Source organism: Manacus candei, unplaced genomic scaffold, assembly GCF_025592945.1.
Source record: "Manacus candei isolate 608988 ecotype Guabito, Panama unplaced genomic scaffold, ASM2559294v1 h1tg000014l, whole genome shotgun sequence".
Lineage (NCBI taxonomy): Eukaryota > Metazoa > Chordata > Aves > Passeriformes > Pipridae > Manacus > Manacus candei.
In genome coordinates this window covers 61,061,946-61,085,556 of record NW_026138062.1, presented here as the reverse complement: position 1 = coordinate 61,085,556, position 23,611 = coordinate 61,061,946, and the positions used below count along the sequence as shown (strand labels likewise).

General features: G+C 38.6%; 3 protein-coding genes across 8 annotated transcripts in view; 1 reads left to right on the top strand and 2 right to left on the bottom strand.

The window, feature by feature from the left end:
* TBC1D23 (TBC1 domain family member 23) overlaps nt 1-11,182 on the bottom strand; it is a 30,325-nt gene extending 19,143 nt beyond the window's left edge. For both annotated transcript variants that reach the window (XM_051780983.1, XM_051780984.1), the window contains exons 1-5: nt 11,044-11,182; nt 4,634-4,745; nt 4,296-4,401; nt 2,446-2,650; nt 812-935 (exon numbers count right to left, since the gene is read on the bottom strand). In XM_051780983.1, coding sequence (XP_051636943.1) covers nt 812-935; nt 2,446-2,650; nt 4,296-4,401; nt 4,634-4,745; nt 11,044-11,081 — 585 coding nt within the window. In that variant the 5' untranslated portion in view covers nt 11,082-11,182. The remainder of the gene's footprint in view (nt 1-811; nt 936-2,445; nt 2,651-4,295; nt 4,402-4,633; nt 4,746-11,043) is intronic.
* A 489-nt stretch (nt 11,183-11,671) lies between these two features.
* The window catches only part of CMSS1 (cms1 ribosomal small subunit homolog), a 223,668-nt gene continuing 211,728 nt past the window's right edge, over nt 11,672-23,611 (top strand). Inside the window, exon 1 of one of the 4 annotated variants that reach the window (XM_051781052.1) lies at nt 11,672-11,696. In XM_051781052.1, the coding sequence (XP_051637012.1) occupies nt 11,687-11,696 (10 nt within the window). In that variant the 5' untranslated portion in view covers nt 11,672-11,686. Of the gene's footprint in view, nt 11,697-12,032; nt 12,209-23,611 lie in introns of those variants that run through there. The other 3 variants (XM_051781056.1, XM_051781054.1, XM_051781049.1) reach the window with 3 other exon arrangements.
* The window catches only part of FILIP1L (filamin A interacting protein 1 like), a 144,287-nt gene continuing 134,584 nt past the window's right edge, over nt 13,909-23,611 (bottom strand). For both annotated transcript variants that reach the window (XM_051780936.1, XM_051780937.1), the window contains 2 exons: nt 17,574-17,758; nt 13,909-16,316 (listed from right to left, as the gene is read on the bottom strand). In XM_051780936.1, the coding sequence (XP_051636896.1) occupies nt 16,226-16,316; nt 17,574-17,758 (276 nt within the window). In that variant the 3' untranslated portion in view covers nt 13,909-16,225. The remainder of the gene's footprint in view (nt 16,317-17,573; nt 17,759-23,611) is intronic.

Genomic DNA, 23,611 nt, shown 5'->3' with positions numbered 1-23,611 from the left:
TTTTTATAAGAAAATTGGAAGCAGCCTTGAAAAACACCCCAACAAATACAGACCTCACAGTTTAATAATTCATTTCAGTCTTCTTTGACTGAAAGTTCACAGAGTTGAAAAAAATTTGACAAAGCCAATGGGTATGAAAGAACAGCCTAGAAGAGTTCATGTGTCAAAGTCTTCTTTATCAAATTACAGACTTTGCATGTGCAAGCACAGCATCATGATTTTGTAGTAGCACTGAAACACGAAAATTCTGCTTTATGTTGTAGTCCTGCTACACAAACTTTACAGAAAAATTATTGAGGTGAGCATCCCTACAACTACCCATAGCTTGAGGTAGTTTTGAACAGGAAATGACTAATGCTTCAAGAGCTGTAAAATATATGTGTCTAAATTGTAATAGACATAAATATATCTATTAGCATGGAGGTTTTTAAAACCATTTGTATTTGGACTTTCACATCAGACTGATGTATATCCATATCTACAAGCATATAGCTGCCCACTATCAAAAGTAATATTGGGGTTTCTTACTTTTTGAGTATGTCAGCTGCTCTCATTCTCACTTATTCCAAGAAGTTCCTAACATCTGTGGCTCAATTAACATCCAGAACACTAAAAATGTGATGTTAACAAGACCTCATATCTTACGTTAAACAAGTGAAGACAAAAAGCCCACATTAAATTAAAACATGCAATTTATTTCAATATATGCAGTTCTATTTGCTTGTACTACTCTTGCACAAACTGGCAACATGTACTAAAGTTTCAACAGAAATTTATTTTTCATTATGTTTCCCTACTTTCACTTTATTACCCAGTTGAGTGCATATGAGTCTGGAGTCATCTTCTTGGTATCAAGAAAGGAGCAGAGTTCAGGCTCATGGTACTGAAGAAGGAGTCTAAATAGATGAAATGGTCTTCCCTTCATAAAACAATCCCTAAAAGGTAGCAGTGAAAATAGTCATAAACTTCTCTGTAATACTGCAGTTTTCAGACTTACAGTAGCAATTCTTTATCTCTGATTATGTAATTTCCTGTTCATTGTTCTTTTAATTCACAGGCACTGAGCATGAAGTCAACCCACCTCAAGAGTTAAACCAAAACAAAACCAACACTGAAAACCCCATATATTAGCAAGGCAGCAGAAAGAATGAAATACTGCCAACACTTGACAGATCATACAATACAGAAGTATTTAAACCAGATTTAAATACCAGAACAAGACAAGTATGGTACCAATGCTGTTAACAGAATAATAGAATTTTAGAATAATTATAATTAAAAAATATAAGTAATTCAATATTTTGTTAGATTAAATTCCCAATAAATATTTCATTACAGTTAGAAAAATATGAGTAAAAAGTATATGATTTAAAAATCAAAAATAGCAAGAAGTTAAAACCATCACTTTCATCAAACAGTAATCATGGTCCAGCAGTCAAACGTCAAACGAAGACCAAACTGACCCAAGCAGAGGTTTGCAGGTCTCCTATAAGTTGCCTTTCTATGTCTTTCAAATTCTCTCATTGAAGAGAAAAGGTCAGAGGAAACAGTGTATACCTCATTGAAACACCACCTAGATTTCTACAGAGAAACTCAAGCAGCAGATAGTCTGAAAGCCCCTGAGTTTCATGACCATAACGCCACTGTCACCGCCCAGAGCCCAACAGCACCTCAGATGAGACCTGGACACAACCTGAGTCAAGTGACAGGACTGGTAAATGCCTCCTGCCACAACACCAAATGTGCACTTCTCATATTATGGCACACATCCATCAGCTGGGCTGGAGTCTCCTCTCCAGGGAACCAGACTAAGATCTTTAATTACAGACTATCCATACATTTATTTCACAAGGCCTTAATCAGAAGACACTACAGCCTTGCTAGAGTGTCATGGTGTTACTCCAACAGAAAAAAAAACTTGTTTTAAGGAGATCACCGACATAAAAGCATGAAAAACTCCCACTTAATATTTTTTATTACAAATAAAAATATCTAGCAACTTAAAAAAAGTCATTACAGTCACAACTCAGCAGATTATAGGGAAAATATCAACTACTTCTAAAGAGATTTTGAGACTTAATTAGTGCTTATGAATTACTGGTTATGGAGAGATAGAAGTATTTTAGATACCAAAAATGGGAAAAACACTTTCCCATAACATATGTGAACTAGTTCATAAATATTTTTGATATTGCATTATATGGCAGTTGTTCATTAAAAGGCACATCGAGCCTACATCAGTCACATGCTAATTCTTTACATCTTAAACCAACTCAACCACCTCCTGGATTTCAGGCCAACAGGTACCAAAAGATGGTTCAGTTTATTAACACATGATGGCATCTGACCACTTTGCTACTTTGACCAAAACCAACGTGCACATCCTTTCAGAAACTACTCCCGGTGCCAATAAAAGTAGCACAGTGGCAAAAGAAAGAGCCTTACCTTGGGATGAATTTATTCATGATAGCATAAAAACAGTTGTACAAATCACTGCGGGGCAAATGAAGGTGCACCAGGGGTTTGAGGAGGTGTATCCAGCCGAGGCAAGAACTGTATTTAACATTGCGGGATTTACAGTAAAACGTAATAACAGACTCAATATCCAAAATTAATACTGACTTCTCCTCTTCTGGCACTGACAGCTGGTCTGAAAGAGGTACAGAAATATAAGCTGTATTGATGGCTTTTTGAAGAAAGTGAATGAGATTATTTCATAGCACAATTGCAGCAATAAGGACTGCTCAGGGGAAAAAAGCAATAAAAACAGACAAACAAAAGACTGGCAGTTTGGATTAAATGCTTACAGAAAGGTATCCAAAAAGGTATCAAAATACAAGTGATTTTATAACCCCAGTAGGATAAGGAATTTAAATATCATTTAAATACCACAACAACAGGATGAAAGAAGTTTGGGTTTTCCAGGATCTATATGAAACAAAGATGTAGATTCTTTTAATGCATAGAATTCCCCTCTTCTATTCCTATTTTATGTGCTCAGAACACAACTCATGCTCAACTCTACAACAAATTCATTTGAATTTCAACACAGATCAACCCACAATGCACACCTTTAATTCCTCAAAAGTCGACTGATATGTAGATTTATCCAAATCAGAAGTCTGAGATCAGCTAGGCTTACAGACTTATAAATCGCATTTTTTTATGTCCAGGATGGAGGAAAGAGATACCTACACACTACATTAATACAGTGGCATTAAATTTCCAGCAAACATCTTTCTTCCTCAGTTACAAGAAGCCTGTGAGTCTCATTACTGTTAATGATATTTTTTATTACAGAAGTCTTTAATAGTTTCTCATCAAAGCCAGTCAATATTTGGGAATTCCTTTCCTCTACCCCTCAGGAAAATAATGAGTACTAATTGGGAAGTTTTGTTACCACTGTGAAAAGATCCTGTGATTAAATAACACAGTGGAAATTCCACTCTCATTCCTTTCCTTTACAGGACAGAGAGAGAAGGAAAATAAGCCCGCTATAAAGTGTGGAACTGCAGCATCTCTGTTCTCTGCCTTAACTTTCAACTATGCAAGAACAAATAAAAGTATGACAGGTTATACAATAGAAGATTCTTTTATGGATGTCATTAAGAAGTATCCTAATTTATGATGAGTTGGCACTGACTGCATCAGTTGATCACTGACATTAATGCTGTTTCATGGTGTCAGGGATTTGGCCATTTTTGTGACGAGCTGCCAAACGTATGCTGTGGCAGCTCCTTACAGACACACTGGAGTATTACTGCCTGTGTCCTGGCAGCATGTTGCTTTCACAAACACAACCTTTCATTTTCTATGGAAACACTATTAAAAAATATTTTTCTGTAAAATAGCCTTTGAACTCCAAAATGTGTAATACATTTCTTCCCTTAAATGTTATATGCATTTTGGTGCTACACCAGTTTTTCAGATTAAGAACCAGTCACCACACAATTAAAAACTTGAAGGACACTATACAAAGAATGTGTGCTTTAAAAAATGGAGCTTGGAAAGCAATGACGAATTTTTCGACTCATGAAGGTTTCTGACCATGCAAACTATCAAGCTAATAGTTTAAACTTCCATGATGTCACCCATGCCAAGGTCAGAGTACAGGTAAGATACTACCCTTCTCTTACAATTTCTTACTGATTTCTTTCTGCTGTCTCACCTTCCTCCTCAAAGCTTCCTCCAAAACACAAACATCATTCAGGTTATTTAATTCAAACAACAAAGTCTTAAGACAACTGAGAATGCAGAAACTTTCACACAGGTGATCTAAATGCACTTGAACTTACCAATTAGCTCTTGGCAATCCTTATGAATTATAGTCTGTTCAGGTAGGTCTAAGGAGCCATCCCAGGATGCAAGGCTGTCTCCCTTTCCTACAACATTAAGTGCAATCTGAAAACAAAAACAGAAAGCCCTCTAAACATTTTAGTGTCTTTTTGTAGTTACCCAATTACTGAACCCAGTAATTTAACTAAATAGAACTATTCTAAAACTGAATCAACATACATGCATATTAAAATTCCAGTAGTACAACTCTGCAGAGATGATTGGTAATTAACTCACTTGGCTCAAATGAAACACAACTTCAAGTATTTCCTGCTTCTTAATTTAAGCTCATATTCACCTTCCAGACTTTGGCCCTCAGATCAGCAGGTAATTGCCTTCCTTGAATGATGTTTCTCACAGTTTCAAGATCACAGCCTCCTTCTTCTAGAGCGTCTGCAAGATCCTTTATCCTAAAATAATGATACGTAATGTTAAAAATCAATTACACAATTTTTTTCGATGTGTATTATTAAACAGATTTAGACTGAAGGCTACTGTCAGGCAAATCCCACACATATGTAAAGACATAAGACAACTTGGCAATTACTAAAAATAAATACTTGCAAAGTGTTATTTATTCCTTTATTTTTAAGGCTGCTTGTTCAACTTCTAATTCCATTCAATTTACATACAAGAAGAAAAAGTTTGCTTTTTCATTTTCTTTAAGTGACAAATGTTGCAAGATGTATCAGAGAAATGCAAATTTAGTTGCAGTTTGCAACTTTCAGCAACTTTCCATTTCAGCATATTTTCACACACGCACAAAGCAAACATTACACCTACATTAGATGGTGGAGTTATTTTTAAATAAAGTATTAGATGACCTAGAAAACAGAACACTTGTTTCAAAGGTTTAGAACAGTCAGTTTTTAACCTCATCTTTCCCTGAACTGGGAAAGGAGCTTTTAGTCAAACTCAGATTTATTTAACTATCAAGTTCCAGTATTCTAAGTGTGGACATACGCACAAGACTGAACTAAAACAGATAAAAATATTAATAATAGTGTAGAGAGTAGCAAAATACACAAGACAGTCGAAGAGTAATGACAGTTGCCATAGTAAGACAACAAAAGTTCTCAAGCATTACAGATAAGAAGGTATGCATTCAGAAATTATTACTTTACAATCTCTCTGATAGCTTCTGCAGACTGTTTCAATGTTTCCATGCTGTCAATAATGAGAGAACCACATCTGATGATTTCAGGAATTTCAATATCATGTAGCAGAGCAGTGGCAAAACACCAGGTTCACTGGAAAAACAGCAATGGCAGTGACACATAGGTCCCACAGGCAAAACTTCTCCCTTTCTACATCCTCTTAACTCTTCTAGCTCTGACATATGCCTTAGGAAAGGCTTTCCTTCATATACCTGACAACTTAAACACACAGCCAGGAAGTTTACAGCCAGAGAAAAACATAAACCACAACTTTATCCAGGACAGATATTCAAGTGTAAAGATGCATTCCTTGTGAATAACACATCTATTTATACACACATGGAGTAACAGATGTTAAAGTGTTATCAGTGTAATTCTCAGTTACTCCACCTTACATACTATGCAGTCCATTCAAATACCCACAGAAAAAGAATGTCAGCTGTTGAACTGTCTACTTCTTTAATTTGCATTTATCCACAACTGACTCCTGGATATAAAGGTTCACAAGTTTGGTCTCCTGAAAACTTAAAACGCATACTTCTGATTTTCTAAATATCACCCTTTTGGATAAACAGATTAAAATCTCAAACCTGTAAGAATGTATGCAGACACTCAGCAATAAACAACAAGCTAGACTTACTCAGACTTCTCGAAGTATTTACAAGTTTGAAGAGTAAACATTTTCCTTGCATTGTATCACCCAGTTTCTTTGTAAGTATTTTTTGGTAGCACTTTAAATCACATTTCAAATATACACTGGGGCACAACTAACTGTCTGCTTCCTTCAAGTAATTTTGCAACTTTGGATGAAAGAAAGCGCAGTTTACAAAGAGACTGACTTGCCTTATTTTCTCACATTTTTAGTATTTAAAAAAAAAATAAAATCCCAAAGCACTCTTGTAGGACTCCCGGTTGCATGGGTTGATGACCCCCTTCCCGAGACAGAAATGGAGAGGAAGGGGAATATCCAAGTACACTTGTACTTCCATCACCTATCCTGTTGTCCAACTGTATATGTAATGACTGACACTAGAAAAGTTAAACTAATGAATCAGTTAACCCCAAATAAAAAAATCAAGTATTTCTAGGACATTTACACAAAGAGACATCCTAGCCCTCAGCAGAAGTTCATGAACTCTACAATGATCTAACTTTAACAGAAGTTACACATCGGCTCTTAGACATATTGCACATTTCTGTGAACACTAGATACAACAGACTGGAGAGCAACAGGCCTTGAATTACAGCACACAAAATACAACTAGTTGCTACAAATACTGTCCAAGTATTAAACAGGTATGCATGTGGAAATGAATGCAACAGCTGCATGCAAATTCCGCTTCAGCTAGAAAGGTCTTAAACTGCAATACTTAAACTTGGTTTCTATGTCACCCAAGGAAAACACTTAAAAGCACATCTACACTAACTATAAAATCACCCAGCAAAGAATGTTTCACAGACCCACAAGTCCTAATTCTACCAGTTACTAGTAGCCCATATTCATAGCTTAGAAAGCTGTGCATGTGTAAATATCAACTTCAACATGTTATCTGCAAATGTGTGCTTCTGCTGCTTGATAATATATTACCATTTGCAAAAACTTCTTCCAAGTACTGTCACCCCCACTTTGTACACCATAAGGATGACAGGCAAATGCTAGTTTTACTACTTCACCTTAAAAAACATGTCCATCTGCCACAAGAAGAGATGTGATGCACTATCAACATGGAGTTAAATGAAAAAACAGCAGGGGAAAAAAAATGCATTGTTCTGTTGTGACTCAATTAGCTACTCTTTTCCTCCATCAACTCCCAAGATTGCTCACAGCCTGGAAGTAAGGAATTTTCAAAGACTGAGGAAATTCTTTTTTAATTAATATTTTCTTCAGACTAACTTGCAAAGTACTAAGTATGAAAGTGATTTCGGTACTTTAACACATGTCAACCAGCTGTGGTTTACCTTATTTCAGTCAGTGTTGCTCTGTAAATACTCCAGTAAACTGCTTGCAATCTGGATCCTTGTCTTTCTTGAGTGAGGATCCAGCTAAGAAGTCTTCTATTCACAGGGACAATTATTAAACTTACTTTAAAAAGAATGCAGCACTTCTCCTTATTGGCAAATTCCCCCAGATCTGAACATCTGTACTTTCTGCTCCACCATGGCTTCACTGCCTATTTCTAGATGCTATTCAAAATCTTGGTTAGATGTGTAGAATTCTGGCCTATTCCAAGCCATGGCCTGAAAGGTTAATTCCCACATGACATACTGTTCTAAATGTCACAATGCACAATGCTCCTATTAGTATATCTGGAGCAAATTTCCATACTTGCAGAAGGATCTCTGAAATTCCTGCCAGTCTGGTGACATATCACAATCAATAGCTAACTACGTTCACAGACAGTAACAGGGCTTTTTTTAACTAAAACACTTAAGACAGGAGAGAAAGCTGAAGGCATGGAAAATTGATCAACTGTTGGGAATTCAGATTAACCCACTTCTTGGGTTTTTTTAGGTACTATTTATATTGTGACTGAGGTTCTTGGCAACACTTACAAACACTAATAGAGGGATTAAAAATGTGGGGATGTGAACATCAGGGAAAAGATAATAGGAAGTGACCAATAAACTACATATAGTATTAAGAATGCTACCATCAGTTTTTATGCTTTTTAAAATCTGTTCACTCTGGTTTCTACTTTTAATTTACGATTTTCCTGACTACTGGGAAAAAGCTTCAGCAAAAGCTATATTACTTTGAAATTAATAAGTTCTCTATTGAAAGCAAACAAACAAAAATCAAACCCTCACATTTACTTTAAAATGTCCATTGTATTCAGAACACCCTTGAATCTTCTTTTTTTTCCCCAACGGAATTTTGGAGAAAAACAATTCCCTGACATTTTTACTTCTATTTTTTCCCTCAAGTCTGTCAGTTTCCTGCTGGACTGGAAAGGAATTTTTTTGTTTGTGTGCTTTCAGAAGAAATATCATGGCTTCAAGCACTAATAAGCCAGATTCTGAGCATGGAAAAGGTATATGTGAACCCGATTTGTCATCCCATTGTCTTAAACAGTTGGAGTGCATTTTGGGACCCGTAAAATGGATTATTCCAATGCAAAGTTAAATGCACAGGAACAATTCTATCTGTGGTTACAGTCATATTTAGTTAGTTCAGGTCTTAACTATCAAAGTACAGATCTTACAATAAAAAATTACTACTTCATCAAGCTCCCTGAAGCTTGAGCATTAATCATTAGGAAAAAAGTTGGTTTTGTTCATTTTTAAATCAAAACTTTTGATAAACTTCCTTAATATACTGAAATAAAAACTGACAATTTCATCTTTCAAAGTCTGTCATGGTGGCAATGTTGTTTGGGTTTTTTTTAATTGTATTGTACAGTGGCAAATTGCCCTCGTTTTTGTTGAACAAAAGACCAAGCACTCAGTACAGATTTTGAGGGCTTTAAATCATAATTAGTTTCTTACATTTTTCCCCCCTCTGCCTTCCAAATCACTTATATCAGCACTGCATGTCAAGTTAACACAGGAAAAACATAAAGGGCATTTTGTGTTAGTAAGCACATCCAGATTCTACATACTCAAGGTGCTGTCACAGTCTCTGAACACAAAATTATATCTGCCTTTTAATCACTCCTAAGGAAGTGAAGAGGATATGGAATCAGCACTGCCAGTTTTTCTCCCAACAGAGCTCAAACATACACAAGTACCGTTTTGTTTTTGTTTTTTTAACTTGAAATCCTATATACTTCAAAATACAATAAAGTAGTAATTTACACCAAATAGCTCTTTCACAAGATACATATTCTACTTAGAAAAGCAACAACTGTTCACAGCACTAAGATATTAAGACAACAAAACAGTTTAAATCAATAAATGAAAAAGAAAATATTTCACTGAAACTGGATTTAAAAAAAACATAACAAAACCAAAAAGCCATGCGAAGTTTCTAAATGAGGATTACAACTTTATATTATTCACAGCATACAGCTCTAGTAACAAGATGTATTCTCGAATATTAATGTAGCATTTAAGCATAAACCTCTTGAATTGTTCCCATAAACACTTAAAAAAAATCTCTTCTAACAAATGCCTTCAAGTTTGTCTTTTCTGGTAGTACCAGCATATCAAATTTATCATAGTTTTGAGGCTGGCAGTGAGAATATCAGCAATGTAGGCTGTGCCTCCAAATATGTCTGGAGACCACACACGTCCTTATCCTCATTGTTGTGATCTGGGACACAGCAATATTCTTTCAACATTAGTAATGAAAGAGGTTTGAAGTATTTTTTTCAGAGATATTTCAACATGGTTCTTATTCAGTGTCAAGGGTTATATTTCAAAGTGTCAAGACTGCACTGTCAATGAGTCCGTCATCAGCTTTGTAATTACGTGATTAAATAGTCAGGTCTGTACTTAGAAATAATGCTTATGCAACACAGTACTTTATAGAGCTTCTTTAGTTCTGAATCTAAAAGAAAAAAAAAAGGCTAAAAAAACTACTCCAATTGATTTTCAATTTCTAGTAAATGACAGTAAGTTGTTTTATCCAAGAGCTGTACTTGTAGAACCAAGTTAGACAAAGAACAGATTCCAGCTACACCTGCATGTGTCTTCTGGCTCCTTTACAGTAAGATAACTACACACAAAGAAGGCTAAGCATAGTGTGCAAGACACTTTGAATCCGCCACATCAAATAAAACCTAAAAGTGAAAACATCAGATTCGAAGTGATCATAAAAAGCAGGTCTGTAAAGTAATTGTTTGAGAAGCGTGTGCGTGAAAAGGACAAAGAACAGCAGTGGCACAGAGCCACAGAGAGAAATCACAGGCAATGCAGAAGCACAAAGACAAAAACAAGTGAAGATGCCATGAATGGAGATGCTGGGTGCAGTAAGAATAGCTTCAGTGTTTAAACACAATGTTTGTTTAAGCCTCAGCAATCTCAAGTGAATACGCACGCAACAAATACTAAAATCGCATCATGTTACCATCAAAATGATCCTATACACGCTCCAGAAATAGTCTCTATTCTTGTCCTAGAGGTTCAATGTAAAATCCATTATAAGTAATAGCTGCACTAAAGGAGGGTGGCGAGCAAAATCATTCAGAAAACAAGGCGGGGACCTACAGTTGTCACCTGTGCTGGAGAGCAGGCACGCAGCGAAAGGGGAAGCTGAACTGAACAAAGCAACTCCAGGCAGACTCCTGGAGCAGTTCCTACAGCTTATTAAAGCTGTCATTTTAAACCGGAGCGACCGCTTCGCCCCGGGCTGGGCACGGCCCAAGGCCCTTGTTCAGTGTCTCTCCCGTGTGCGGACGGGGCCCTTCCTCTCCCGGGACCCCGGAGCCGGCCGGCGGCGTCTGCTCGGGGCTCCCACCGCGACCCCCTCACACACCGAGAGCGGCGGGTCCCGAGGGGGAAGCGGCGGCGGGCGGGGACGATTTCAGCCCCTCTCCCCTCCTGCCCCTCGGCCCCGCCGCGGAGAAAAGGAGAGGAGGGGGAGAGAGGCACCGACACCCCCGTAACTCACCAGCTGCCCGGCGGCGGCGTCTCTTCCCCTTCCGCCATCGCTGTTGACGTGCCCCGCCGCCCGGCCGTAAAGCGCGCTCGGGAGGAGTTTTCCTGTCCCGACGCCACTCCTTCCCAAGCCTGTCCCCTTCCCAGCTGCTGTCCCCGCCTCCCCCGTGCTGCCGGGAAGCGAGGGCGCGGGCCGTACGGCGCGGAAGCCTGGCACGGGAGGGGGGCGGTGCGGCGGGAGGGGACGGGCCGGGGGGAGCCTCTCAGCACCCGAGGCAGGAACATCTGAGCGCTTTCGGTTTTCACAGAGCTCTGCCGTACGTAGGTTTGATTATTAAGCGCCTTCCCCCACAGTCCGTGATGTGCCACAGGCTGTACTCGGGGCGAAATCCACGAGATTTACACGGAGAACCCTGTTCGCCGGGGCTAAAAACCACCTGGTAGCGCCCATGAGCAACCCCGGGCAGGACAACGCTAACGCTCTGCCACGCACGTTCCTTACCCACCTGCACCCTCAAGGGGGAAAACCAATCAGTATTTCTCGATGGAAGTTCAGAAGAACCATTGGAGCGGTTTATACACGGAGTAACAGTGCCGCCTTATGATAAATTCCAGTCCTTACACTCCTCCGTTTCACTTCCACGGCTTGACTCGGGATGTGCTCCAGTAGGTAACGCCCAGACTTTAAGCGGGACGGCTCCTGTGGGAAAAGACACAGCCTCGCTTAACCTGCAGGCTCCGGCTCCCAAAGAGCCAATACCATCTGTTCCCAGGTAACACGCAACCTCTTCACGTAAAACACCTCAATCAAGAAAGCAGGTATTTTACGGTATAGAGCCGGGTTGAGGCAATCACACGGACGTTGTGAGGGAGCGGGTAACACTTTTTTTACTCCTTTCCTCTTTTTCTCGCCTCTTCTACATTATTCACTTAAAAAAAAAAAAAAAGACAAAACCCCAAAGAAACAAACAAACAAACAAACAAAAGCCCTCACATCTTAAACGCCCGCGTTTATTTTAGGAGAACAGTCCGTAAGACTCGCCCAAGGAGCGTCTCTCCCCGACACCGCCGCCCCCCGCCCCCGGCGCGGCCCCGCGGCCAGTGCGCAGGCGCGGCGGCGCGCGGCGGCGGTGGCGGCATGGGGGACACGCTGGAGGAGCCGTGGTGGGACATTCCAGGTATTCCCCTCCTGGAGCTCGCTCCTCACCATGGCCTTGGAGCAAGTTTTACTGAGATCCAGCCCCCCATCTCCTCTCCGGCCCCCCTTCCTTTTCGTTTTGCGTTTTTGTTTTTTTTTTTCCCTTTCCATTTCCCCCCTCCCTCCAGCCCCCCGCCTTTCCCTTCTCCGCTTTTAATTTACTTCTGCAAGTTTTCCACTCTCACTCGCTGTTTCTCCCGTGTCTGCTATCCCCTGCTTGCTACCGATGGCGGGTTTGCTTGTAGAGCAAAATCTCGGCGGCTGGTTGATGTCTAATCTCTGGCCCCTCCGACCTGGGATAGGCGATGGATAGGCAAAGGAAAATATAAGTACTTAGGTAGCAACAGGAACCCACTCAACAAAAATGCAGTTAAGCGAGGTTTAAAAAGTGGGGCCAGGTGAAGGGGAAAAACCTCTTGCTTTGAATTCACAGCTGTCCCCCTAAGCCGTATTTTCTTCCAATGAAAATTTTTTCGTTTACCTGATGAAAGACTTTTGCATAATGTATTTTCCTTGTGGGTCCCTTTCAACACAGAGTATTCTGTGTTCGTTACCGTTACAGGTGAACTTACTTACAGGCCTTGGAAACAGTTAATCCATAGTAGAGCATTTGGAGGGAAAAATACCTGTGGTGCTTGAAAAGCATCACCCATGTGCTCTTTGGTGTGTCTCATGTGCCATGTGTTGCTGTAAAAGAGCAGGAGTTAAACAGCTTTTCTCCAGCCCTTGCTCTTTGGAGTATGGTACTCTGGCTGATTTGTCTCTTTGTTCTGATGCCTATAATATCTGTTTCCTGTACTTCTCTTTTTTCAATATGTCTTGCAACCACAGGCTGTAAAGTGCTTTATCTGTAATGTTGAGATTTAGTATGGAAATTTAGGTAGATCTAGGCAGCAAAAATGACTTTAGGCTTTATAGTGCCCTATTTGATTATTTTTTAAATTTATTTTTAATACAATATTGATAAAAGTTGGGAGTTGTTGGGAGTTATCTGCACCTCTGGGAAGACTCCAGATCTTTGAATTCTTGATAATTGTTGCTTATTTCCTTTGAAAAGGTACTTGGAGAATAGTTAGAGAGGAAACAATATAAAAATTGTATGTATGTAATAAAGATGGGTCATGAGCCCTAATAAGGCTTCTGGGCATTCCATTTTTATTTTTAGTCTGATGCAGGTTCCTTAAAGAGTTCCAGTTCCCATGGTAAATGCTCTTCATTAGGAATGTTTCTTAAGAGTCTGCCTACCAGCACATTCTCCCAACCACAGGTTTCATTTGGGGTAGGTGATCAGCAGATTATTATAATGTTGGCAGCTTTCCTCTAGAAACTGGATACAGAGCAGGACTTTGATGATAAAATTTTGACATAATGGATAAACCATCTGACTTTGGGGTGAGACTGTGAATGACAGCTCTTCCAGTTGTGTAAAACTCCTTGGGATTTCTGCAATTGCATTTTTGAGCTCCTAAAATAATTCAGGTGGGAAGTAACTTCTAGAGGTGCCTAATCCAGCTCTATATACCTTACTCCAAGAACATGCTTTGAATGTGTGATGAGTAATGATGACAGGTGAGAGTTGTGCAAACCATATACTCTGCTGTCCATAGCCCACCTTGCAAACTCGTTGGCAGGTTCTTTTTATGGAGCCTGTTGTTGGATTAAGTTGAGACAAGCCATCAGTAAAGTAAGAACATCTGTTACTTTTATTTTGTGTAGCTATTTTTCACGTAAAACATGTAAAATCAGAGGTTAATTTGTACTGTATCTTATGGATACTGTAAAATGCATTAAAATCATTTGGCATGAAAGAGGAAATCAGGGGTTACAATATACAATGTAAGCAGCAATACAAGAAAATTGGTGAGCACCTTTTACAGACTTGATTAGTTTTATCTCTGTGAAACATCAAGTTTCATTAAAAAAAAATTTACTATTTGACTTCATTTTTTGACCTGTTTTAAAATAGCATCTCTGCCCCAACAGTAGATGCAGAGAATTTGAAATGTAATTTTTAAACACTGATCTTTTGCCAAATCCTTTATGATTAACCCTAGAATAAATTCTGACCAACAGAACATTCTTCCTAATAACTCAGCCCTCAAAAGTGTCTTAGATTTTAGCAACCTGTAGTTAGAAACTTGTAGTTAGAAAAGGCTACTTTTAAGACGAGTATGAACATCTTTCATACACTTCAGTTAAAGAGTATGAAAACACAATATACATATAAATGTATATCCTAGTATATGGATATATAAATAATTCTAAATTTGCTTTTGGCCACATCATTGGAAATCATTATTTTAGAATCCATATTAAAGGTTAAAAGTAGTTACTCTCACTTTGAGACATGAAAGTTTACCCTGCTGCAGGTGGTTTATAGATGTAAAAAAACCCCCACAAGACCCAAGAAAAAAACCCTGAAGGGATTACCCATCTGTTTACCTTATCACATGACACAAACTAAAGAGTCTTGCCCAATAACTTCTTCATCCAACCTTTAACTTTGAGAGGAGAAGTGTGGAGAGAGTGGTTAAGGATTATTCTCTACTTAGCAGTGTTTTTTAGTGTTACAGATGCCCCATGTCATGCAACTGTAGGATTTCCTTACCTCCCTTTTTCCAGATCATGTCACAACTCTGTCCAGTCTTTAGTAGGATTTTTATATTGCATTCAGAGTTATAAGGGAGAGGATAGGGAATAATGAGGAGTTTGTTTTGTACTGGTGAAGGACACCAAGTTTTTCCTCTTCTCTCCATGAACAGAAAGAGCACTTCTCACAGCACTATAAATGTCTGTGTCTTGCCTGTAGCCAGCATGCCACATCTCCCAAGCAGTTTGAGGGAGAGGGATGTACCTCTATTTGTCAGAAATTCTTCCAGTTTCCTCCTTTTGTGTTACCACTCCTTCTCTTTCATTCTCCATGCTTTCTTTACCGCCCTTAATCCCGTAGAAGTGTAGTATCCCTGTTTGTCAGTTTTAGATCCTTAAGTAAGAGTCTATGTGGGCCGTGTTCCTCACAGGTAGAAATGAACCATGTCATCACAAGAGAGGAGCAAAAGACAGAAACTCTTGTATGGCAGCAGTACAGATAGGGGAGAAATATAATATGGGGCCATGGAGGATGATTTGGCAGTGTTCTGTGGGCTCCAAAGCAAAGGATGCTGTTGTGGGAATTGATTTCTTTTGCCAGAGGTTCTCTTTTCTTTCTGTAGACTGGCTCTAAAGGGTGCCAGGTAGCATCAATTTGTAATGTGTGGTTTGCAGCTACTGAGAAGCAGACTGTTCCTTGTCGTGCATTCAGTGGGAGCGCTGGTGCTTGACTGGAGCTGAGATCTGTTGGTGCACCTGTATATGGAGAGGTTTGCATCTTTTTTTTTTTTCTGGCTCATCAATGAGTTGCTGTCCCTTATGATTGAATTTGGTCATGTATTTGAAGATCTCTCTGGTAAGCATGCCAAGTTGACAGCTGCTGTTTGAAATCTGTGTTTCTTCACATTTATATACACTCAATTTTGCAAGTTGCAGAATATTTAGTGGTGTGCTTCTGTGAGCTCTATTTGGATCTGGACATACATGACATGGAGTCTTGAACTTGACAGCTGCAGATTTAATGAATAAAATTGGAAACCTTTTCTTTTTATTATGAAAAAGTAATTTTTTAATGTCTTCATTTTGACACAGGTGTGTCTTGTGCAACACAAGCTGAAATAATTTTTCAGTAGAGTGATCTTTCTAAACTTTTCCTTTTCTTAAGTACTTCTAGAGAACTTGTGAAGCTGTTGAGGGAAGCATAGGTTTCTTACACATTTGCAAAAATGGTCACGCAGCAGTGCTAACGTGTTGTACTGTCTCAGTGGTTAAGTTAAACTTTTAGATTTGAAATAAAAGGGCAAAGTCAGGTAACTGAATGCATCAGAATCTTTCCTTGCTTCAGGAAAAGGACTGCAGTTCTGGCTATGGCATTGTGATCACCACCAGCTTTTGCTTTACGTAGGAGTTAGGATTTGGCAGTTCTTAAAGAAACACCTATGTGAAAGGAGTTTTCCCAGGAATTATCTGTTGAGCCATTTAGACTGTTGGAATGCACTCTGTTAGGGAAGAAGAATGAGGGAGACATTAATATCAGAGAAATAAATTAATTTTTATATTCTAAATCAGCCACTCATGTTAGTTGGTATTACACAATTCCTATGGAGACATTCCTTGCAGTAATAGTATTCTGTTAGTTTTAACTTTCTGTTGAACAGTGAGAAATTTTCTTGTCAGAGCAGCAATTTCTACGTTTCTGAAAATTGAAAACAATGGCCATGGAGTCTCTCCTAAAGTTTTGATTTTTTTTTTTTTGAGTGCATTGACTGAAAGGAAACTTTGAGTGAACTTTAAGTCTTTTAAAAGCAAAAAGGCAGATTCTCTCATGGATGAACCAGAACTGATTGTGCAAAGAGTTTTTAAATAAACTCCTTCACTAGGAACGCAGTTACATATTTTACTTGAATGTGAGCAGTTGAAAGGAAGGTCAGGATTGTGAAGGAACACAAGAGCAAAACTGCACTTCTGTGTAAGTCACAACTTTCTGTTAAGCGTGATACTAATTTTGATCAGCTCCAAAATACTGTTTAAGTGAGCCAAAATCTGATTACTGTAGTCCAGATGGTGAAAGTTTATATAGCTAATGCAAACAATATCCATCTTGAGTCTTGCATCTGCTTCCCTAATATAACATCTGCATGAATTCGAGTGGAGATAATCACGCTAGTTAAATCATTAACGAGAGAATTGTTGATCTTCAAATCATGCTTTTAAAGTGATGCTTGGCACAACAAGGAGCTCTGCATTTCTCTAAGTTCAGTGTGTTATATGAGAGCAGATTTCTCCATCCCTCTCTTCATTCTGTCTTTACTACCGAACACAAGATATCCATACTGAAACACTTCTTGATTAGACCAACTTTGAAAACAAAACAACACCTCCTGCAACCCCTCTTGAAGTGATTGACCTCATTTTTATAAATCTACTGAGCCAAACTTACTATTTTTATTTATGGAACTTGTCAAAATGGAATTTATAGTAGAAACTTATTTGTGTCTCCTGTGCTTCTGTACTGTGAGAGCCAAAATCTGAAATTGCACCAGAAAGAAGGGGGCATAGCTTGGTCTCTGCAGACATGGAGTTAGTTACCTTTGGCTCCTAAGAATTTGACTGTCTCCTGATGTCCTGTGATTGGTGGCCATAGATATGCTGACCATGTGGATAGTTCCAGATTTTTCGCCAGTGGAAACAACTGCTATTGAGATTCAGGTTGCTTAAATCTATTTTAATGTCATAGATCATAGAAAATCATTTACCTTTTCCCTCCACTTTGAAGGCAGGTTTTAGACACAGTCCTTATAATGTGTATCTTTCCAGCAGCGCTGTCTTGGAGTGGTTTGTTGAGGTGCCCGGCAGGAATTTTGGCAGGTGCTTTGGTTGTGCTGGTAGGCTTTGGTTTGGGGATGCGAGTTGGAGCTGACCGACGGAAGGCGTTGGTGATCTTGAAATAAACCGAGAAAACAAGAAATGCATTAGCTTGTTAATGTCTTTTCCACTTTGTAAATCTGAATGCGTTGCTCTTAGAACTGTTTGTCTGAACTTCCTTGATCTTGTTGGTAATGAGAGTGAAGCTTTGTGTTTAACTTACCTACTTGATTGCTGAATATCAAAGAATCTGAATGGATTGAAATCCAGACTATAAATAAGAAGGGTTTCCTGGCAGTCCTCTGACTAGAGCATCAGCCCCAGGAGCTGAGTGAGTGATGCAGTGCAAAGGCTATGAACTGTGTGACTTCTCTGCGTGAATAATCAGAGAACTTCCACATGCAGAAGCAAGTCTTGATTCAGTCCTGAGTAGCAGACAATACCTAGCTCATACTGTTGAATGAGAGATCATTCTTTGACAGTGACCAGTGTACACAAAATTAATGTATTTGTAAGAGAACTCTCCCTCCAGAATCCATCATAGTCGTATTTAATTGCAAAGAGATAAATATACAAGAAAAAAAGAGTTAATATGTGTGCTTAAAAGGGGTGAAGAACTGTCAAGGCAAGAAGTTTGTTTAAAAAGTACCATTATTTGAAACCAGGATTAAACACACACTACTCATAGAAAAGCTTTTTGTGCCATAAGCCTTCTTATATACCTTTTTCAGTCGAGCTCAGGGTAAAAGAATTTCAATGAAGATTTTTTTTAAAAAACATGAAATGGAAATGGTGTTCAAATTAGAACAGTAGAAAACAGTGTCAAAACTCTGGTAGATTAAGTATGAATAAGAATGAGCTAGATCAAAACAAGGTTTGGAAAACAACTTCCTAGTGACCATAAAGGTCTGCCTGGAATTACTTAAAAAAAAAAAAATCACAATTCAAGAGCCTGCCATTTACCTGTAGCTAATTGCATATGATGGGGGTTCTCAGAAGGATAAAACGGAGCCAACATAAGAGCATTGCATGTGCTCATGGAGGAATTTGTGAAAATTTGCACATCACATTTGTGCTTAATGGATCATGAGTAAAGAAAAAAAATCAACCTGGGTTTAATTGGAGTTTGAGAACAAAAAGATAGAATAGTACCAATCTCCCAGAACAATGTGTCTGTTTCTAAGAGTTCTGAAGGAGATGATATTTAAAATTGCAGAATCCTTATTAGTGGTGTGGAATCCACCACTGAAATGGTTGGCGATGCCAGAGGAGTGTGATGCCACTTTAGAGTAAAGCTTCACAAAAGATTCTGAAGTATAACTGCTGAACTGATCAAAATGACAATAAGAAATAAGATGTTCACCCACATGGTTACTAATTTTGTGATGGGAAAACATCCACATTTCTTGTCGAGGATAATATTCAAGTATGTTAGATATTGTTATATAGGTGTATGGTGTCAGATTGTCTAATGATGAACAAGGGTTTGTGCAGTGTTTGTGAATGTTCCCAGGCACTGTAACTGTTAAATTGGCAGTAGCGTTGGATTGTTTGAATAGTCCACACTGTGGATCTGTCTCTGGAAAAATTTGGAGGCATAGCTTGAGAGCTGGTCCAGAGGAAGGTTCATTTGGCATAGGTAGTTTGTATCCAGCTAGGCTGCTTTGTAGGTTCAAGAAGTTTCCTGTAGTTTGGGTTGACCCATGTCTAAGGGAAAGATATAGGAAAGCCTTTAACTTGCTGTTGCAGGTGTGACCATGTAACATTTTGATTAAAAAAAAAAAGACTTGATAGTGGTCTCTAACAAAAGAGTATAGTTTGAAACAAAGTCTGTGTGGAAACTGTGGAAAAAGAAGGAAAGTTCTCATGGGTAAAAGAGGATAGAAAGCAGAGCAGAGACCTAGTTTTATTAGTATTGTGGAGACAGCATCTAAACCTGAGACACTCTGGTATTCAACATATTCACAAACTGCATGGAAAGACAGCACTGAAATGATAACATTTGCATATGGTGTAAAAGGGAGGTTATTAGAAGCAGAGCTGATAGTTCATGGTATTGAGTAATAATAAAATAATAATAAAAATGTGTATCAGTTCAGTGTTAGCAAATTAAAAATAGTATACATAGGGAAAACTAGTTCCATACAGTAGTGACATCTGTTGTCACTCAGAACACAAGATCTTGGAGTCACAAAATTGTCCTCATTGCTCAGTGACTGGCAATTATTAAAAAAGTAGCAGGCAGTTAGGAATTACTAGGAAAAGAAAAAAATCAAACCTGTCATTTTTTTAGTGTGTAAGTCCAAACCATGCCTACATTGTGAATGTTTTGCAGAGTTCTGTCCAAACAGCTGAATGGAGAGGAAAAATGAAGAAAATGTGGCAAAGGCTGACACTTATGGAATGTCTTCTGCATGAAGATTAATAACATACACTAGGCCTTTGCAAGTTTGGGAAATAGATTGTGGTGAGAAAAATAAACAGCAGAAATCTAACCATATGGTGAATAGGGAAATTCTCAGATGCCTAAGAGGGCATACACTGAAGGTAGGTTAAAGGTATGTGGAAAGTATTTTCCCTTGTTAATGAGCTGTGAAACTCTTTGGAACAATTTTTGAGTGATGATATAAATTGGTTTGGAGAGAGTTTAGACTGCTTTGTGGCATCCATCGAGGACTGCTAAACACAGATGTGATGTGGATTTCAGCTGTGGATGACGCTAAGTTGTAGGCTGCTAGAGGCTGGGTTTAGTACTCTGTCTTAAAGTTTGTAAGCAGTTACTGCTGGTCACTACCAAAGATGAGATATGTAGTCTGAGTCTGAGTAAAACGTCTTTCATATTTTTATTTTAAAATCGGAAAGTTTCAAGTTTTTTTTCTTTTTTTTTTTTTTTCTTTTTTAGTGTATTGAGAAAGGAAAGAGTTTGGCTTTGAAAGTGAATAGGAAAAAAGGAGGTGCCTTTTTCTTTGCCGTATTCTTAAAGATTTTTACCGCTAGGTGGCAGCGAAGTTTTCCTTTTGCACCGCACCACGGCATTTTCACTTAAACTGGACTGAAACTTGTCGTTAAATGCTGAATAAAAAAAAATTAACATGCATTTTCATGATAGTCTTGAATGTTAACATTCGTATCGTTAGTATGCACCCCCAAACCAAAAAGCATTTTGCTTCAGTTACCAAAGGAAACGTGTTAAGAAAGAAGGGGTTGATGTTGGAGGGGATAATTATGTTACTGCCATATGGCTTCCCTTGAGTACTGAGTTGGAAGAGTTTACCTCTGACTGTGTGATGTGGCCTGGTAGATGAGGCACAGAATTGAGAATAAAATGTTTGGGTGGGCTATTACTAGCAGGCTACTGTCTGATGTAATTAGAGAGATGACAGAAAACGTGTCTGTGTCTCAACTACAAAAAGAATTAGATTAACCATAATTTTCTATGTATATTGAGATGAATAGATAAAAATATCTATGTAGAGTCTTGTGTACTAAAGTGTGATTGTATCTCCAAGAAAGAGTTGTGTCTGATTGTTTGGTTTTGGGTTTTTTTTCCGAGAAGTGTTCCAGTTCAGAGATTGCATAAGATTAAAAGTGGTTGGAGTATTCTGTCTGTATTTGATTGAACAGCTGTGTTAGTACTTCAAGAAGATATTTGTAGGTCCAGATTCTTACAGTTTTTGTGCATCTAAATAGTATTCAGGCTCTAAGGTTTTATTAAATCAGTGGGAAGTCAGGTGTGAAAATACCCTGGCCTATAGTTTGCACAAGGAGTCTGGAAAGCACTTGGAAGTAACTGTATATAAAATTCTGCATTGGTTTAGTTGTACGTGTACTGAAACTGCTTGTGCAGTCCTCCTAGTTCCTTCCCTACTAGTTAGTATAGAGGCACGTAAGCAGGTACATTGGCTGTGGCATGCTTGTACCTTAGGATGTCTGGTTTGTTTTTTGGACAGACCTGAATGACTAAAAAAACCCAATAGGTAGATTTTGGTGGGCTTTTTCAATTTGATTTTTAATTCTTATCTAGGTATGGGAAATCCGTGTGCATACCAAGAATCTCTTCGAGTGTATGCACCCTTTCTACCAATTTATTTTCTCCTTCAAGAGGAATGGGTTTTAGTCTCCCTATTTTTTTTGGACTCTCCTTAGTATTCTGAATTTTCTGGCTCTGTGTTCATCATTGCTGTTTAGTTATTGCTCCTTGAGTTCCCATATGTAGGCCACTTTTTATATCTGCTATCATTCCAAGGAATAGAAGAGGAAATAAAATATATTTATCCTTCAAAAAACAAGCTGAGTTGCCGTTCATGTTCTGGAAATGCCTTGTTTGCATGAATGCTCTTGAAACATCCCTAGAAACAAAATGTTACCTGGGAGTGACCTGTCTGAGTTGTGCAGTTTTCTTTTACTTAATGCATCTAAACACAGTTAAGTAAGCATCAGTAAATAATTGCTGTAATAGCAAAGACAATTAACCCCAAAGACATTAAACCATCCCAGTTTTTTAAATTATAAGATTATGTGGTATGCCTGTCTGTAAATATAACAGCACCATGTTAATTTAAGGCAGTAGACTCGGAAAATAGCAAAGTTTTTGTCCACAGTGCTTGCAGTTGTAGAAAAAAAGCAGTTAAATCTAATTTTCAAGACAAGCAATGATCTAAGAATCAAGAAAGCTGCATTTTCATAAGGATCTTTTAACTTAATTTTTCAATTAACTTCTGAAGTAGACATCAATCACCTGTAATAGGAATTGGCAGAATAAAGGGTGTTAGAATGAGAACTCATACACAGAGGATGTGTTTGTTGTCTCAAGGTGAAGCAGGCACTTCGGGAGTGGGGACAGATACTGCACAGGTGACAATTGGGACCTTCTCACACATTAATGTGAAAATAGCCCTTCTTAATTTCAGGAAACCAACTGAGAAAGCATTCTTTGAAATACCAGGATATATATATTCCATACACACCTTTTTCCCTCCCCCACGGGCACAGAGGTGGCTTATTTTATTTATATGGGCCATCAGATATTGTAACACAATACAGTGATTGCTTTCTGGGAAGTGGACTAAGGCAAGCGTCTGTGGGAGTGTCAGGGAGAGAAAATATTTCTGTTTCTGTGCTGTTAAAGTGGTTCTTCTTTTGGTACTAATCTTTTTCTTTTTCCTTCTGAAAGCTTTGCTTCCTGTTTGAACTTTATTCGTTTAAATAGGGGGGAGCATGTAGTACTTCTGCTGTAAGTTTTCTTATTTGCCTTTCTACAGTCATTATATAATTTGATCAAGGAGAAATAGCTTTAGATAAGGTTCTTTCTCACTGCTTAAATTTTTAGTTTAAGAAATTTGAGCAAGAGTGTAGTTTTCAGCTTTAGTGATAGTGGCCAGAGGGTGGTGCTGAAGATCCTTTACACTGAAGACCACATATCTGTTGTGTGTACAAACATGCCTTTTGCCAGTCTGAAGCTTGTTTCTGGATGGTTGAATGCAGTCAGAACATAAGACAGGTCTGCAAGTGAGAATGAGCTAAGATTAAGTGACAAACACGAATATTCCCTTTGGTCTCCAAACCCAATAGCTTTGGCTGAAATTTCCAGTTAGGCATCCTCAACTGCATAGGGCATTCAGATATTTCCTTTTCTGTATTTGTCTTTCACTAGGTCCTGTAATTTGTCTTCTAGGAGTCCAAAGTGAGAAGTCTCAGTTGCTCTGCATTTCGTTTTGTGTAACCCCCTTGTGTGTGTGACTATACTGAGATGTGCAAGCAGGACCAGTATAATCCTTACACTTTCTGCAATTGGTAGGACCTTTGCCAGAGGGTTGTCTGGCTTGGCTCACTGCATTGTCACATTATAAACAGCTCAGCAGAGGGCAAATTATTAGTGATCTTGTATAGTTGTAGTACTTGAGCCATTAAGTGGGAGAGCAATTGGGTT